The sequence below is a fragment of the Rana temporaria genome, chromosome 9 (genome assembly GCF_905171775.1).
Source record: "Rana temporaria chromosome 9, aRanTem1.1, whole genome shotgun sequence".
NCBI lineage: Eukaryota > Metazoa > Chordata > Amphibia > Anura > Ranidae > Rana > Rana temporaria.
In genome coordinates, this window is record NC_053497.1 from 41,386,287 (window position 1) to 41,401,218 (window position 14,932).

Sequence of the window (14,932 nt, forward strand, 5' to 3'; positions counted from 1 at the left end):
TTGCGCCGGCGGAATTTTAGTTACACAGCCTGAAATTTCTAGATAAGTGCTTTGTGGATCAGGCACTTGGGTAGAAACTTTAAGGCAGTGTAACTTAAATGGGATTTTTTAAGTTACGCCAGGTTTTTGTGGATCTGGCCCTAGGATCCCACTAACATCCTCTACAAATTCTGGGAGAGAAGGGCTTTTCCAGAAGGTCTTCCTGTATATTTTTACCTTTTCCCAGCTCACATAAATAGCACAAACCTCTTATGCCCTGTACACACGACCGGTTTTCCCATTGGAAAAAGTCCCATGATAGCTTTTGGCCTGGAATCCTGACCATGTGTATGCTCCATCAGCCTTTTTCCCACAGGAAAAAAAAAAGAGCAGGATCTCTTTTATCCCGTCGGGAAAAAATCCTAGCGGGAAAACCGTTTGTCTGTATGCAATTTCAACGCGTAAAAAAAATGCACATGCTCGGAAGCATTGAACTTCATTTTTCTTGGCTCGTAGTGTTGTACGTCACATCGTTTTTGACTGTCGGAATTTGGTGTGACCGTGTGTACGCAAGACAACCATTGGTTTTTTTTTCAGACGGGAAAACCGCTCGCGTGTACGTGGTATAAGTGATTGCCCAGAGTTAAAATAAATATTAATGACTCACAAATTGTATCTACTCACTCTATCTACTTGAAAACACTCCAAAGTAGCAGCAGGCAGAAAAAAAAATATCTTTTAGGGAAACCCAGCAAATTCAGATAACAATATCAATCAGAACTCAGGCTGGCTACAGCCTAGCTGCAAGCACAAGGGGCCAGATTCACGTAGGTGAGCGGCGGCGTAACGTATCATAGATACGTTACACCGCCGCAAGTTTTCATCGCAAGTGCCTGATTCACCAAGCACTTGCGATGAAAACCTACGCCGGCGGCCTCCGGCGCAAGGCGGGCCAATTCAAATGGGCGTGTGCCATTTAAATTAGGCGCGCTCCCGCGCCGGACCTGCTGCGCATGCTCAGTTTCGTAATTCCCGTCGTGCTTTGCGCGCCGTGACGTAATTTTTTCGAAACGGCGGCGCGCATAGCGTAATTCCGTATTCCCGGACGGCTTACGCAAACGACGGTCATTTTTAAATTTCGACGCGGGAACGACGGCCATACTTTATACAGCAATACGATTGCTGTGGAAAGTTAAGGCACCAAAAACGACGACTAACTTTGCGACGGGAAACTAGACTAGCAGCGACGTAGCGAACGTGAAAATCCGTCGTGAATCGCCGTAACTCCGCCGTAACTTTGCATACCCGACGCTGGTTTACGACGCAAACTCCCCCCAGCGGCAGCCGCGGTACTGCATCCTAAGATCCGACAGTGTAAAACAATTACACCTGTCGGATCTTAGGGATATCTATGCGCAACTGATTCTATGAATCAGTCGCATAGATACTCTGAGAGATACGACGGAGTATCTGAGATACTCCGTCGTATCTCAGCTGTGAATCTGGCCCTACATTTGGACTAGGGGCAATCCAGCGAATGAAAGGGTCCCTACACATTTTTTCATGCATTTTTATGGGTTTTGCAATATATGAAGGTGAATAAAAACATGTACTAAATAAACTAACCAACATACATCAGTGCCAGCGTTATAAACACTTTTTAAGCCACAAATGTGTGAACTGGACCTTTTAGCAATATATGGCATGAAGTGATAAAACCCTTTAAAACTGGTTTATGGGTAACATACGCTGAGTGAACTTTAGTATTTGTGAACGGCGGAAATCGCTACTGATAAAATGGGTTTTGTCTGAAAACAGATTTCACTGCTAAAATCCTCCTTCGGTAATCTCTCACAGCGCTGCCAAGTCAGCTTTAGCATCTAGAAAGAGTGGAAGAATCGCTAGTTTGGTACTAAAATTAGAAACCATCTTCACAAAAATGTCTCCGCTTTTCAAACCAATCAGTATCGCTATTTATAACGGAGAGATTAGCAGGAAAAAATATTACGCTTTTTAGGCTGGGAAGTTATCTGCTGACCTTGAGATAAGCACAGCTTAAATAACGCTCTTTAATATGGAATGAAATTAGAAGTCAGTATGGGTTCTCTAAAAATTGTAAAGGCTTCATTTTCAGTGTTTTCACACCAAAAATACTCTAAACCCAAATTATGTTTATTAGAAGCTTCAAAAAAATTATAGGATAATATAATTTCTACCATCAAAGGTACAAGGCTTGTATCCATCAGAGAATAATGTGTATGGCCAGCTAAGACAGAGCAAAGAACAGCTGTAACAACAGTGTAACAATGCACAGCAACCAATCGGAAAAGCATCTCTTAAAGCGAACATTCCCCACAATTTTTTTTTTTTTTTTTTTTTTACGTAAGCACAAAAATATTCATGTAAAAAACAGAGAACTTAAAGGGTTTGTAAAGGAATTTTTTTTTATCTTCATAACTTGCTTTACCTTAATGCAGTGCAGTTTTCATGTCCCCATTGTTCCTTTTTGCTCTCAAGTTTCTGTAATTCTTCTCTGATCTCTACACTTCCTGGTTGTCTGTTTCCTGATAACCACAGTACTGGGAGCTTTCTCTCTGTGGTCACTAATCAAGGAGGTGTGATGACTGTGGGCCAGATCCACAAAGAAATACATTGGCGCAGCGTATCAGAGATACACTACGCCGCCGTACCTTACCTGCCGCATTTTCGAATCCTCAGCGAGTTCGATCAGAGAGGTCCCACTAGGATACTGATTCATTTGTCATCTTATCCTCTCTAATATTTGAGGCCTGGTGAGCTCTTCAATTTTGAAATACTCACTTCAATCGACTCGGACTCCACCCCTAACCAGAGACATTTTATCTACATCATACTAGATTTTGGCTTGCTTTGGTCTAGGCTATGTTTATGTACCTGATAGTTGTCTTCCCATAATCCAGCGGGCTGTGTCTGAGAGCTTCAATTTCTCCTTCCATAAAGCCTTGAGCACACTATATTGCATCCATCCTGGATTTTTTTTTAACTGTCTGTGATTTACTTATTTTCAATACACCCAATAGGTCCTGATGAAGCCGATGATCCGTGAAACGTGTTGACCTTCTCAGAAGATTTAATGAGCTTATCTTTGTAATGTATTTCACAGACGATATGTGTTTTTATATTGTAAGAAATAAAAAAGGATTTTTAACTGTAACTGTATGATATACTGTATGATAGGAAAAACTGTATGATATAGGAAATATATTTTTCTTTTTGCGTAGTAAGTGTGCACACTGGGGTATATTCAAAGTCCCAAAATACTCTCTGTCCTTTTGCTACTATATTCGGATGATACTCTAGTGTACACACATTTTAGCTTTACTGCACTCTTTTCCACAAACAAACTCGAGGCATATCCTTTAGTAAACCACGGTCAAAATATTTTGCCACCGAAGGACAGGTCTCAGAATAGAGATCGGGGACGCTATATAAAATCTGGAGCAACTAAATAAGAGCAAAAGTGGAACTAACGTTGAGTTCCTGCCCTTGGGATCCAAACTAGAACATTAAATACAAAATTTGATCAATTGATGTCAGCCGAATCTCCACTTTTCCTTCTTTTATTGCCACGGGCTATACTGAAGCTATTAGTAGATAGAGATATACAGACTGCAATCGCTCCATCTGCCTTACAATGATAACTGTCAGAGAACTGAAAGGTATACAGTATTCTGTGAATGTGACATCCCCGATACTGTGTATACCTAAAAGCTATATCATAGATAAATACACATGTCTCTTCTTCCACACTGCAGCAAATAGAACAATTGTAGAGTTGAAGGAGTTGTACATACCGTCTCGCTGTAAAATATGGGGTTACCAGTTGCAAAGACAAACCGATCCTGTGTCGGTGGTCTCACTGGAAGGAAAAATTGCCACTGTGTCGGTGGTGTCACTGCAGGAGAAACATGCCACTGCATCTGTAGTGTCACTGGAAGGAAAAATACCTCTGCATCAATGCCAGTGGGAACAACAAAATGCTGCTGTGAGAAAAAAAATGCTGATGCGTATCAGTAGGAGTAAATGCTGCTGTGTTGGTATCATTAGGAGGAAAAAATGCTGCTGTGTTGGTGTCATTACAGGGAGTGCAGAATTATTAGGCAAATTAGTATTTTGACCACATCATCCTCTTTATGCATGTTGTCTTACTCCAAGCTGTATAGGCTCGAAAGCCTACTACCAATTAAGCATATTAGGTGATGTGCATCTCTGTAATGAGAAGGTGTGTGGTCTAATGACATCAACACCCTATATCAGGTGTGCAAAATTATTAGTCAACTTCCTTTCCTTTGGCAAAATGGGTCAAAAGAAGGACTTGATAGACTCAGAAAAGTAAAAAATAGTGAGATATCTTGCAGAGGGATGCAGCACTCTTAAAATTGCAAAGCTTCTGAAGCGTGATCATCGAACAATCAAGCGTTTCATTCAAAATAGTCAACAGGGTCGCAAGAAGCGTGTGGAAAAACCAAGGCGCAAAATAACTGCCCATGAACTGAGAAAAGTCAAGCGTGCAGCTGCCAAGATGCCACTTGCCACCAGTTTGGCCATATTTCAGAGCTGCAACATCACTGGAGTGCCCAAAAGCACAAGGTGTGCAATACTCAGAGACATGGCCAAGGTAAGAAAGGCTGAAAGACGACCACCACTGAACAAGACACACAAGCTGAAACGTCAAGACTGGGCAAAGAAATATCTCAAGACTGATTTTTCTAAGGTTTTATGGACTGATGAAATGAGAGTGAGTCTTGATGGGCCAGATGGATGGGCCCGTGGCTGGATTGGTAAAGGGCAGAGAGCTCCAGTCCGACTCAGACGCCAGCAAGGTGGAGGTGGAGTACTGGTTTGGGCTGGTATCATCAAAGATGAGCTTGTGGGGCCTTTTCGGGTTGAGGATGGAGTCAAGCTCAACTCCCAGTCCTCCTGCCAGTTTCTGGAAGAGACCTTCTTCAAGCAGTGGTACAGGAAGAAGTCTGCATCCTTCAAGAAAAACATGATTTTCATGCAGGACAATGCTCCATCACACGCGTCCAAGTACTCCACATCGTGGCTGGCAAGAAAGGGTATAAAAGAAGAAAAACTAATGACATGGCCTCCTTGTTCACCTGATCTGAACCCCATTGAGAACCTGTGGTCCATCATCAAATGTGAGATTTACAAGGAGGGAAAACAGTACACCTCTCTGAACAGTGTCTGGGAGGCTGTGGTTGCTGCTGCACGCAATGTTGATGGTGAACAGATCAAAACACTGACAGAATCCATGGATGGCAGGCTTTTGAGTGTCCTTGCAAAGAAAGGTGGCTATATTGGTCACTGATTTGTTTTTGTTTTGTTTTTGAATGTCAGAAATGTATATTTGTGAATGTTGAGATGTTATATTGGTTTCACTGGTAAAAATAAATAATTGAAATGGGTATATATATTTTTTTGTTAAGTTGCCTAATAATTATGCACAGTAATAGTCACCTGCACACACAGATATCCCCCTAAAATAGCTAAAACTAAAAACAAACTAAAAACTACTTCCAAAAATATTCAGCTTTGATATTAATGAGTTTTTTGGGTTCATTGAGAACATGGTTGTTGTTCAATAATAAAATTAATCCTCAAAAATACAACTTGCCTAATGATTCTGCACTCCCTGTAGGAGGAAAAAATGCTGCTGTGTTGGTGTCATTAGGAGGAAAAAATGCTGCTGTGTTGGTGTCAGTGGCAAGAAAAATGCTGCTGTGTTGGTGTCATTAGGAGGAAAAAATGCTGCTGTGTTGGTGTCATTAGGAGGAAAAAATGCTGCTGTGTTGGTGTCATTAGGAGGAAAAAATGCTGCTGTGTTGGTGTCATTAGGAGGAAAAAATGCTGCTGTGTTGGTGTCATTAGGAGGAAAAAATGCTGCTGTGTTGGTGTCAGTGGGAAGAAAAATGCTACTTCATTGGTATCAGTGGGAGGAAAAAATGCTGCTGTGTTGGTGTCAGTAGAAAGAAAAAATGCTTCTGCGTTGATGTCAGTGGGAAAAAAAATGCTCCTGCACTGGTGGTGTCATTGAGAAGAAGGGAGCTGGAAGTCTGGGGGGTTTTGTGGGGTGCATTGGTCTAAATGGCCCTATTTGGCTCTAGGAAAAGGAGGGGGCTACGAGGCTCTTAGGAGGATTTGAGGGGCAGAGGGAAGCTCTGGTGCTGAGTTGTTCCCCCCATCTTTCGTGTACACACAGCTTCTCTTTCTCCCAGTCTGTGATGTGTCATATGACAATTGGAGACAGGAAGAAGAGTAGGTCTCACTCTCCAGCATGCATCTGTACTGAGGAGGTCTACTCAGTTGGCACCCACTCTTCCTCCTTACAAAAAACTACCATCAAAGGTATGATGGAGCAGAATCTTCCCTCCATCATTTATCCTTGTCTCTGCTCTGCCTGACCAGAGTGATGCTTTAGTGTCCTCTGTCAATCAGCAGGCAGCTAGAGAACTAAGCATGGTGTCTGGAGATCTGGTAATCCGGAGCAAGTGCATCGCCGGGCAAAAGCTGGCAAGTTTCCAGATATGCAGACAGGGTCTTTCTGAAAAAAAATTAAAAACATTAGAATCTCTGAGACCTTTAAATCAGTTCTATGGTCATACGCATACACTTTCCTTTTATAACATCAACATTATAATAACAATACAGGCAATAGTTATATTTGACAATCCAATATAATTTCCTTTCACATTGCGAGCTCTGCCTGTCTGCTGGCCATCTCTTTCCACAATGTCCTGGATTCTCTGGATGCTTTACAGCTTCTCCTCCATTTCTAAGGACTATATATCCCATGGTACCTGTCTGCCTGCAAGCAGTAATTTCTGTACTGACTCTGCCTCCTGAACTCCTTCTCTCAGAACCTCTGTAGTTTGGAAGAAAACTTAAAGCACCAAGTGCTTAAACCATAGATCTATATAATAGCGTGGGTATAGATGTCATGGGTAAAAATGTCATAGAGAGCCCCGGGCAGCTGTGGAAACACTGTAAGTAGTGGCCAAACAGATAAGATACAACCATACAGCACTCAGGGGCTGGTTGACAATAAACAATATCCATGGAGGATCATAGTCTTACACCAGACGTATATTGCACACACAATGAAAAAAAAAACTGCCATTGAAGTACCAAGAATTCATATTTATTCAGACATAGGAATGGCTTTAAAAACATAACCCAGGACATGCAATCCAATTGCCAACTCACTGACTGTGACCGAAGATCAGCCCCTCCTCAGTGTGCAGCCCATGTGAAAGAAGGACAACTCTTGGGGTTCCAGGCCCGGTGAAGGGATGGCAAGAGAGAGAAGGTGACAATATTTGAGGGGTACGCACATGCCGGGCTAGCAGACTGGGTGGGCGCGCTTGTGCGCTGGAGGGGACACATGCTGTGATGGGACAGGAGGACAGAGGGAAGGCTGGGTTGGAATGCAAGCCCTGGGGTTGCTGTGACGACACGTTTCACACACATGCGCTTTATCAAGTCAAAGGACTGAGGGCTGGAGGGGACACATGCTGTGATGGGACATGAGGACAGAGGGATGTCAGGGAAGGCTGGGTTGGAATGCAAGCCCTGGGGTTGCTGTGACGACACGTTTCACACACATGCGCTTTATCAAGTCAAAGGACTGAGGGCTGGAGGGGACACATGCTGTGATGGGACATGAGGACAGAGGGATGTCAGGGAAGGCTGGGTTGGAATGCAAGCCCTGGGGTTGCTGTGACGACACGTTTCTACACACATGCGCTTTATCAAGTCAAAGGACTGAGGGCTGGAGGGGACACATGCTGTGATGGGACATGAGGACAGAGGGATGTCAGGGAATGCTGGGTTGGAATGCAAGCCCTGGGGTTGCTGTGACGACACGTTTCACACACATGCGCTTTATCAAGTCAAAGGACTGAGGGCTGGTGGGGACACATGCTGTGATGGGACAGGAGGACAGAGGGATGTCAGGGAAGGCTGGGTTGGAATGCAAGCCCTGGGGTTGCTGTGACGACACGTTTCACACACATGCGCTTTATCAAGTCAAAGGACTGAAGGCAACCATTGGTTAAATACTGTAGGAAAAGGGCAGACTATGGGCGGAAATGGTGAAGAGCGGGATCTCCCGTCATCACCACTTTTTTTTATTCTGAAGAAATCACTGTGTATTTCTCTGTACCCAAGTGGAGATCCCGCTCTTCACCAGTGAACTGAGAACATGTTTTTTCTCACTATCAAGAAATTAGTCAATGTTGTTGATGTACTAAAGCAGGTGCCCCTGGAGAACGTTACCTGTGATGAAATTTTTTAAATTTTGAGTGTGGTTGGTGAGTGACACTGGAAGTAGAGAGAAAGAAGTTAGACAGCACAGGACCCAGTGAACTTGTGAGGTGCTCTCTGTATTTTTGTTGCAAAGAATTACAAAAGAGATCATCTTAATGGAAGCCTGCAAAACAGGGGTAGCATTGCTGATCTGCTTCTGGAAATGCGAGTCTTTGAGTCAGTGATAGGAAACAAGTATGAAGGTTCTGGAAAGTCAGAGTAAAGTCAGAACTCCTCATATGCATACTTGGTCCAAGACAGTGACTTCAGCTCCTTTTACATTAGCGTTTCTCCAAAGTTGCATGATTTCCAGTGTGACTTGTATGCGACTTTTGGTGCGACTTTGATCTTTGGGAAAATATGGACCAATGTAGTGCAGGAACCTTTTCTGAAGTCACAGCAACTTCTGTATTGTCAGCATAGGTGTGCGCAGCCTATTGCATTAGGGTGTGCACCCCCCAAGGAATAGGCCAATGGACAGTGTCGGTAGAGAAGTGGACGATGTCAAATGGTGTCAGTTTGTTTTTTAGATTTTTTTATTACTTTTTAACAATTTTATTATTTTTTTCAATATATATATTTTTTTTACTATATTATTTTAATTGTTAAAATTGTATTTTTTGGAGCCCCATGGGGGCCTAGGTGAAGTATCAGGGGTCTAAACAGACCCCCTGATGTCTCGCTTGTGAAACAGATAAAGGGACTGAGGACAGAAATTCCCCAGTTCCTTTCTCTGCAGCCAAGTAGCAGGGGGAATCTGCCCAGCACAGGGTCATTAGGGTGTGCCCAGGCACACCTGGCACACCCTGTGCGCACGCCTATGATTGTCAGCAAGAATGTCTCTAATAGAAATACATAGATTTTTACGTGTTCTGCAACTTGGGGTCTCACAAGTCGGATCCCAAGTCGCACAAGCGTGAAAGGAGCCTAAAAGTCAGATGGTCAGTATGTGAGATATATGAAAATTTTAGAACAACAGCTCAGCGATGGATGTCTCTATATTTTTCGTGTGACAGTCGCTCTTTAAAGTGATACTAAACAGAGAAGTGTTAATTGTCATAATTCATTCATATGAATCATAAATATCATGCCACTCACTGTATTGTTATTATTATTTTTTAATCCTCTAAGTACCTTATTCCTGCAGTGCTGTTGTGTGGTCACATGATCCCTCCTTGTTCTTTGGCTTCTGTAGGGAAATTCCTTGGGAGAGGCTTCTATTACTCTGCTGATGTATAATCTCTACAGTATGAGTCTAAGGCCTCGAACACACGGGCAAGAATCTCGTCAGGAAAAAAAACGTTGTTTTTCCCGACAAGATTCTTGGCAAGAATCTCTTGTCGCCTGAGTGTACACACTACTGACATTTCAAAAGAACCACGGTTCTCTTGAAAGGCAAGAACGCGGTGACGTCATCGCGTACGACGAGCATGCGCTCTTTACATTCGATGCCGTCGCCGCCATCTTGCTTCACCCTACCTATGCCGTGGAAGCTACCGCGCATGCGTCAAAGTCATTTCGAGCATGCACGGGTTTCCACGGTGACAGGTAAGTATACACACTCTCGGGTTTCTCGTCGGGAAACAGGCCGACAAAAATCTCGACGAGAAAAAAGAGCGCAGGTTCTCTTTTTTTCTCGTCGAGATTCTGGCCAGATTTCCTGACGAGAAACCTGAAAGCCTCGTACACACAAACGGTTTTCTCGGCAAGAAAGCTCTGCCAGCAGTTTTCCTGCTGTTTTTTGCCGAGAAAACCGTTCGTGTGTACGAGGCTTTAGTCTGTGTCTGGCCAGCCCTGATTGCTGCTATGCCAGTCACATGACTAAAAAATGCACTGTATATATATACATATATAATGATAAATATATATCATACAGGGGTCAAGTCCTGGGGAAAAAAGTGTGGGAACTCCCACCCAAGATCCACTCCCCCACAAAATAAAAAAAAATTATACGCTCATATGCATAGCTACTAAACCGCATGTTTTGTTATTTTTTTCGAAAAAAGAAGCAAGTTCTTTCTATCAGGAATCCCGTGATAACTCGCAGCAGACCTCCGCAATGTCTCCTGGGAACAATGACAAAAGCTCCCAGGAGACATTGCGGCATCGAGGAAGTGGCGGAATACCCGCACACTACCCGATGAATCCATATACAGGAAGCGGCCAGTAACATAAAGGTTCGCCTGCCCCTGACAGTGACTCGAGCTGGGCATCAACCTTATAATTATGCTTTATATCTGAGCTTTCTATGGTGGAACTGTAACATTATTGTGACAACCTATGTGGACCACACATCAGACCAAATGCTCCCAGGAGACATGTCCGATGAAAACGGTCCGCGGACCGTTTTCATCGGACATGTCTCCTCGTGTGTACAGAAAAAATGTGTTACAGAAAAAATGCAGCATGTCCTACTTTTATTTCTGGAACTGACCACGCTATTGTGAACTATGCCATTGAAAACCATATAACCTATTATACATGCTTTTTGTGATGCAGAAGAGAAATGCACTGGACTGCACGGGGTGCGAACTGGCCCTAACGCATTAAAGTTAACGCTTATTACATTGTAAGTCCGTGGGAAGAATACCCCTTACATTGATGGTCAGTGGGAAAAATGTTTCTTACATTGGTGGTCATTGGGAAGAATGTTCCTTACAGCAGTGATCATTGGGAAGAATGCCCCTTACAATGGTGGACTATGGGACGAATGCTCCTTATATTGGTGGTCATTGGGAAGAATGCCCCTTACAATGGTGGACTATGGGACGAATGCTCCTTATATTGGTGGTCATTGGGAAGAATGCCCCTTACAATGGTGGACTATGGGACGAATGCTCCTTATATTGGTGGTCATTGGGAAGAATGTCCCTTACATTGATGGTCATTGGGAAGAATGCCCCTTACATTGGTGGTCATTGGGAAGAATGCCCCTTACATTGGTGGTCATTGGGAAGAATGCCCCTTACATTGGTGGTCATTGGGAAGAATGCTCCTTACATTGGTGGTCATTGAGAAGAATGCTCCTTACATTGGTGGTCATTGAGAAGAATGCTCCTTACATTGGTGGTCATTGGGAAGAATGCTCCTTACATTGGTGGTCATTGGGAAGAATGCTCCTTACATTGGTGGTCATTGGGAAGAATGCTCCTTACATTGGTGGTCATTGGGAAGAATGCTCCTTACATTGGTGGTCATTGAGAAGAATGCTCCTTACATTGGTGGTCATTGGGAAGAATGCTCCTTACATTGGTGGTCATTGGGAAGAATGCTCCTTACATTGGTGGTCATTGGGAAGAATGCTCCTTACATTGGTGGTCATTGGGAAGAATGCTCCTTACATTGGTGGTCATTGGGAAGAATGCTCCTTACATTGGTGGTCATTGGGAGAAATGCTCCTTACATTGGTGGTCATTGGGAAGAATGCCCCTTACAATGGTGGTCAGTGGGAAGAATCCCCCCACACCCATTATAGTAGTTGTTTAAATAGTACCCATACAGACAGATAAAAATAATATTGGAACCCCTATTAACCCCATTTTATATCCTAAAAAGGCAGAACACGTAAAACCTGAGCAGATTTTGCACTCTCCAGTTTTAGTAAATCCACCCCAATGTCTACTATCTGAAATCCTGCACTGGCATACAGTCATGCCAAGTGTTGAGGGACCTGAAACTAGGAAAGCCAGCAACAGATGGGAGGTCAACTAGCCAAAGCTCAGGAAACCCCTATCAATGTCTAGTGCAGTGGTTCTCAACCTGACTAGTGCCGTGACCCCTTGATAAAATGTCCCAAGTTGTGGGGACCCCTAACGGTAAAATTATTTTCTTATTGTGGGTTGTTGGCACCCAAGGTAAGACAAGTAATTTGCGCCCCTAACCCATGGACATTTAGCACTCACTGAGTCCCTTCCACTCGCACAATATTAAAACCCCTTATAGTGCATTTTAGGATGTACCACTCTTTCTCTTTGTTCCCCTTTGTTTCCCTTTTATCTCTCTCTATCCTAATTTCTTGTTTGTTATCCCCATCCCTTTCTAGATGTCTTTCTTGTTCTCTCTCTTATTCTTTCTCTCCCTTTTTTTTGTTCCTCCCCCTCTTTTCCTCTCCCTTCCATGTATTCTCTATTTTTATTCCTTCTCTTACTCCCTGGTGGGGAATGGAATCAGTGGCAGTGCTGGTAGGAAGTTCTGATCAGCCAACTTAGGTGCTCAAGGTCATCTGCTGATCTGAGAACTGTAGTGAGGACTTTTAAAGGCAACTCAGGTAGTGTTACTCACTGTGTCTCCGACTTTGTGATTTCTCGTAGTAGTGACACCTATGCTGAAATCAGCAGATAGGGTCTCCTCCAGCCCCTCCCACTTCACATTCCTCACCAGTCAGTTGACCTCTAGTCCCTGCCCCCCCAGCTATGCCATGAACTAAATGGGCGGCTGTGAAGAGGCTGAGTGGGCGACCGCAGGCTTCAGGAACAGCCCAGGCTTTGGTGACCCCTGGCAAATCATCATTTGACCCACAAGGGGGTCCCGACCCCCAGGTTGAGAACCACTGGTCTAGAGCCTTTTATAGCCTAAAAAGGCAACCTGAACTCTTAAAACATAATGGGGTTGATTTTCTAAAACTGGAGAGTGCAAAATCTGGTGCATGGTAGCCAATCATCTTCTAACTTTAGCTTGTTCGATTACGCTTTGAAAAAATAAACTGGAAGCTGATTGGTTTCTATGCAGAGCTGCACCCGATTTCACACTCTCCAGTTTTAGAAAATCCATCCCCATTATGTTTTGTTCTAAAATCTAAAATCCTGCACTGGCATACAGTAAGAACTTTAACATATTTCTGTTATTATTAACTTTCTGCATACAGGCACGGTGGTTATACTGGTCCTTTAAGAATGCTATTGGGTGCAAATGTGCTCACAGATTGATAAATGCGGAGAACGAATCATTGGGAGATGAGGATCAAATGATGAATGTGATGCAAATAAATGGGTGGGCTAATAAAGAAACAGAGCAGAACAAAGGAATTGTAAAATCTATATTGTGACTAAAAAAAGGCGAGATGACATAATGCAGAAGGCCAGGCTGAGACAACACAGAGACACGTAATGGGCTTTTTTGGTAAAGCAACACAAAGGGCGATGGTAATGCATGAAATACAGTAACCTATATTAACCAATTAAATCTCCTGGGGTCATATCAGGGGATGATGACTCCTCAATAGTTGCTATGGGTTACCACAATTTGCACAGTGCCCTTTGCCCTATTGAATGAATGACGATCAGAGGCACCCAGCATCCCCTGGTTATTGGAGACAGCCACAATCAATCACTTGACTACATTCCTACACACAGGCCATTGCAGATACAGGGGAAGGATGCAGGATGAAATCAGCTTATAATATGGCTGAAAATCTCCTCCCATCCAATAGAGACAGAGTCATTTATCCGGATTAAATGAGACGGCGGCATGTAGGAGACGGAGAGAGCGATGGAGAGAGAGAGAGAGCGTAGAGGGGAAAGTGACAGAGAGACATCAGGCTTTGGAGGAATAGGAGAAGGGAGGGATCAGTAAGGAGCGAGGGGGGGGAGACAAAGAGAGAAGCAGGGGGATGGCATAGAAGAAGGTAGCAGCTAGAAGGATGCTATGACACAAGGAGAGGAGGGGAGCCAGCAGGTAGTCTCAGGGAATGAATGGGGAGCAGGCGGCTGGAAGGTATCAGAAGCAGAGGAGATGGCAGGGAGGGAGAGGAGATAACCTGGAACTGATGCTAATCACTGGCAGCAAGAATACTAATCTGGAGCAGCAGCTGTTTCAGCACTGGACAGCGACCTGGCTGGGGAAGGTGGAGATGCAGAAACATTAAGCAGCAGTGCAGATTGCGCTCCCATGTAGAAGGCAAAGGGGTTTCTCTAACCAGTCAAGGCAGCCTTTTTTTTTTTTATCTTATAAGAAACAGAAGAGGTGCTCGCCAGCTGCTTCGCCCAGGGATCCTTTTAATTTATTAGTGCAGGATAGCTATTGATTTTAGGCTTAGAGCAATCATTTGAACTAAGGGGTGTGCACTGGTCTGTGTAGCACAGCGCCTGCAGCCATCTCCTGGGGCAGGGTGACTAGTGGTCAAGGAAATGCTACCTGCCCCATATCAAAGATTTGGGGTGAGCTGAGGACAGGACTTTGGGGCCAGAGTGGAGGAGGAGCAGGGGAGTTTTGGCTCTCCCCGTCCCCCCCGGCTGATGATGCTGCCAAGGAGCGATCGGTAAAAAAAAAAAAAAAAAAAAAATCGACACGCGAAGATCAGTTGTTGGGAAAAGGTGATTTGGAGAGAGGAGCCAGCTCGTTCCTCTCCGGTATCCGAGCTGAGCACGGCGGGGCAAGAGGCAGACGTGATGGGCGAGTGGACTATCCTGGAGCGCCTGCTGGAGGCTGCGGTACAGCAGCACTCCACCATGATAGGGAGGTAAGAGACTGGTACACCATTGGGGGGGGGAGGGGAGGGCTGGGGTCCATGGGATCATCGGCATGGATGGAGACTGTATTTTTCAGACAACACTTGCACAATGCATACTGCCTCGCTCACACCTTGCAGCAATACCCTACAGAGAAA

At 44.2% G+C, this 14,932-nt stretch overlaps 1 protein-coding gene across 1 annotated transcript in view; it reads left to right on the top strand.

Moving 5' to 3' along the window:
* The first annotated feature begins 13,923 nt into the window (after positions 1-13,923).
* LOC120913388 (gap junction delta-2 protein-like) overlaps positions 13,924-14,932 on the top strand; it is a 79,497-nt gene continuing 78,488 nt past the window's right edge. The window contains exon 1 of the mRNA XM_040323271.1: positions 13,924-14,785. Within this exon, the coding sequence (XP_040179205.1) occupies positions 14,715-14,785 (71 nt within the window). The 5' untranslated portion in view covers positions 13,924-14,714. The remainder of the gene's footprint in view (positions 14,786-14,932) is intronic.